The sequence below is a fragment of the Microtus ochrogaster genome, chromosome 8 (genome assembly GCF_000317375.1).
Source record: "Microtus ochrogaster isolate Prairie Vole_2 chromosome 8, MicOch1.0, whole genome shotgun sequence".
In the NCBI taxonomy this organism is placed as follows: domain Eukaryota; kingdom Metazoa; phylum Chordata; class Mammalia; order Rodentia; family Cricetidae; genus Microtus; species Microtus ochrogaster.
In genome coordinates this window covers 73,799,848-73,801,398 of record NC_022015.1, presented here as the reverse complement: position 1 = coordinate 73,801,398, position 1,551 = coordinate 73,799,848, and the positions used below count along the sequence as shown (strand labels likewise).

At 42.4% G+C, this 1,551-nt stretch overlaps 1 protein-coding gene across 4 annotated transcripts in view; it reads right to left on the bottom strand.

The window, feature by feature from the left end:
* Gbf1 (golgi brefeldin A resistant guanine nucleotide exchange factor 1) overlaps positions 1–1,551 on the bottom strand; it is a 135,155-nt gene that overhangs the window by 124,314 nt on the left and 9,290 nt on the right. For all 4 annotated transcript variants that reach the window (XM_026781113.1, XM_026781114.1, XM_005352402.2 and 1 more), the window contains exon 2: positions 1,171–1,276. In XM_026781113.1, the coding sequence (XP_026636914.1) occupies positions 1,171–1,266 (96 nt within the window). In that variant the 5' untranslated portion in view covers positions 1,267–1,276. The remainder of the gene's footprint in view (positions 1–1,170; positions 1,277–1,551) is intronic.

The window sequence follows — 1,551 nt, the reverse complement described above, 5'->3', positions numbered from 1 at the left end:
CTCTTGTAGACCAGGCTGGTCTCGAACTCACAGAGATCCGCCTGCCTCTGCCTCCCGAGTGCTGGGATTAAAGGCGTGCGCCAGCACCGCCCAGCTTTCTCCTTCCATTCTTATGTAGGCTTCAGAGACCAACTTCAGGCTATCAGGATTTAAAGCAAACCCGTAACCACTAAGCCATCTTATCAGCCACTGATTTTATGGTTATTTTTTTCTTCTTCTTTTTATTTAGATGTGTGTGTGGTATACAAGTGTGTATATATATACATGGTAACAGGTACGTGGAAGCCTAAGGTTAATACTGGGCATCTACCTCTACCATTCTCCCACCTTATCCTCAGAAGCAGAGGATCAACCCCAGAGCTCACTGATATGGCCACTCTCACTAGCTAACTTGCTCCTATCCCTGTCTCTGCCTTCCAAGGCTTGAATTACAGGCCTTATCCACTCAAGTCTCTTCACCAGCTCTGGATAGCAACTAATCCTTTATATGGGTTTTGGGGATCCAAATTGTAGGCCTCTTGCTTGTGCAGCAAGTGTTTTAACTGCTGAACCATCTTCCCTAGCGCCTGCTCTTTTAAGACTTTTATTCATGTGTGTGTGTGTATAGCTACATGAGTATATAGCAGATGTGTACAGGTACCCAAGGAGGCTAATAGAGGATATGGATCACTTAGAACTGGAGATAGAGTCATGAATTGCCACCAACTTGGTCGACTAGAAGATTAGCAATTATTCTTAACTGCTGAGCCATTTCTCCAGCCCTCAGTCCTGCACTCCCTGTCTTTTGGGGTTTTTTGTTTGTTTGTTTTTTGATACAGGGTCTTAAGTAGCCCAGGTTACTTTTGAATTCAGTATATAACCAAAGCTAGCCTTGAACATATGATCCTGTTTTTTTCTACCTCCCAAGTGCTAGGGTTATAGGAACACACGACCACACCCAGCAGCTCCATTCTGCTTTCACGTCAGGTCTTCTATTGTTCTCTTTCTCCCTCCTCCTTTGATGAGGGCCTATTCCTTACTTTTTACATCTCCTTTCTTCTTTCATCTCTCACTCTCTCTCTCTCACACACACACAAACACACACTCACTCTTAGTTGATTACTGTTTTAACCAAAGATGAGATCCCTACAATAACTCAGTGACCAGACTGTCTGCCCATTCCCCACTTACCAGTGGTATATGGGTGCTCCATCGTGCATTTCGTTTGATGGCGCCAACAACAATGTTAATTTCTCCTTGAATAATGTAAATATTCTTATCCACCATCCTGACAAACCTACCAGAACAGTTGAAGAGAAAAGACTGGTTAAAATTTTTTCCCTTTAGGGTTTGTTTGTTTACTTGTTGGTTTTAGGGAGTCTTTTTGTTTATTTGTTTTTAGGTTTGTTTTGAGACAGGGTTTCTCAGTGTAGCCCTGGCTGACCTACAATCTGTAGAACAGACTGGCCTTGAACTCAGAGATTTGGCTGCCTTTGCTGGAATTAAAAGCACGTGCCACACGCCTGTCTTTTCTCTTTCATTTTACATATATAAATTTTTTTTTTTTTTTTT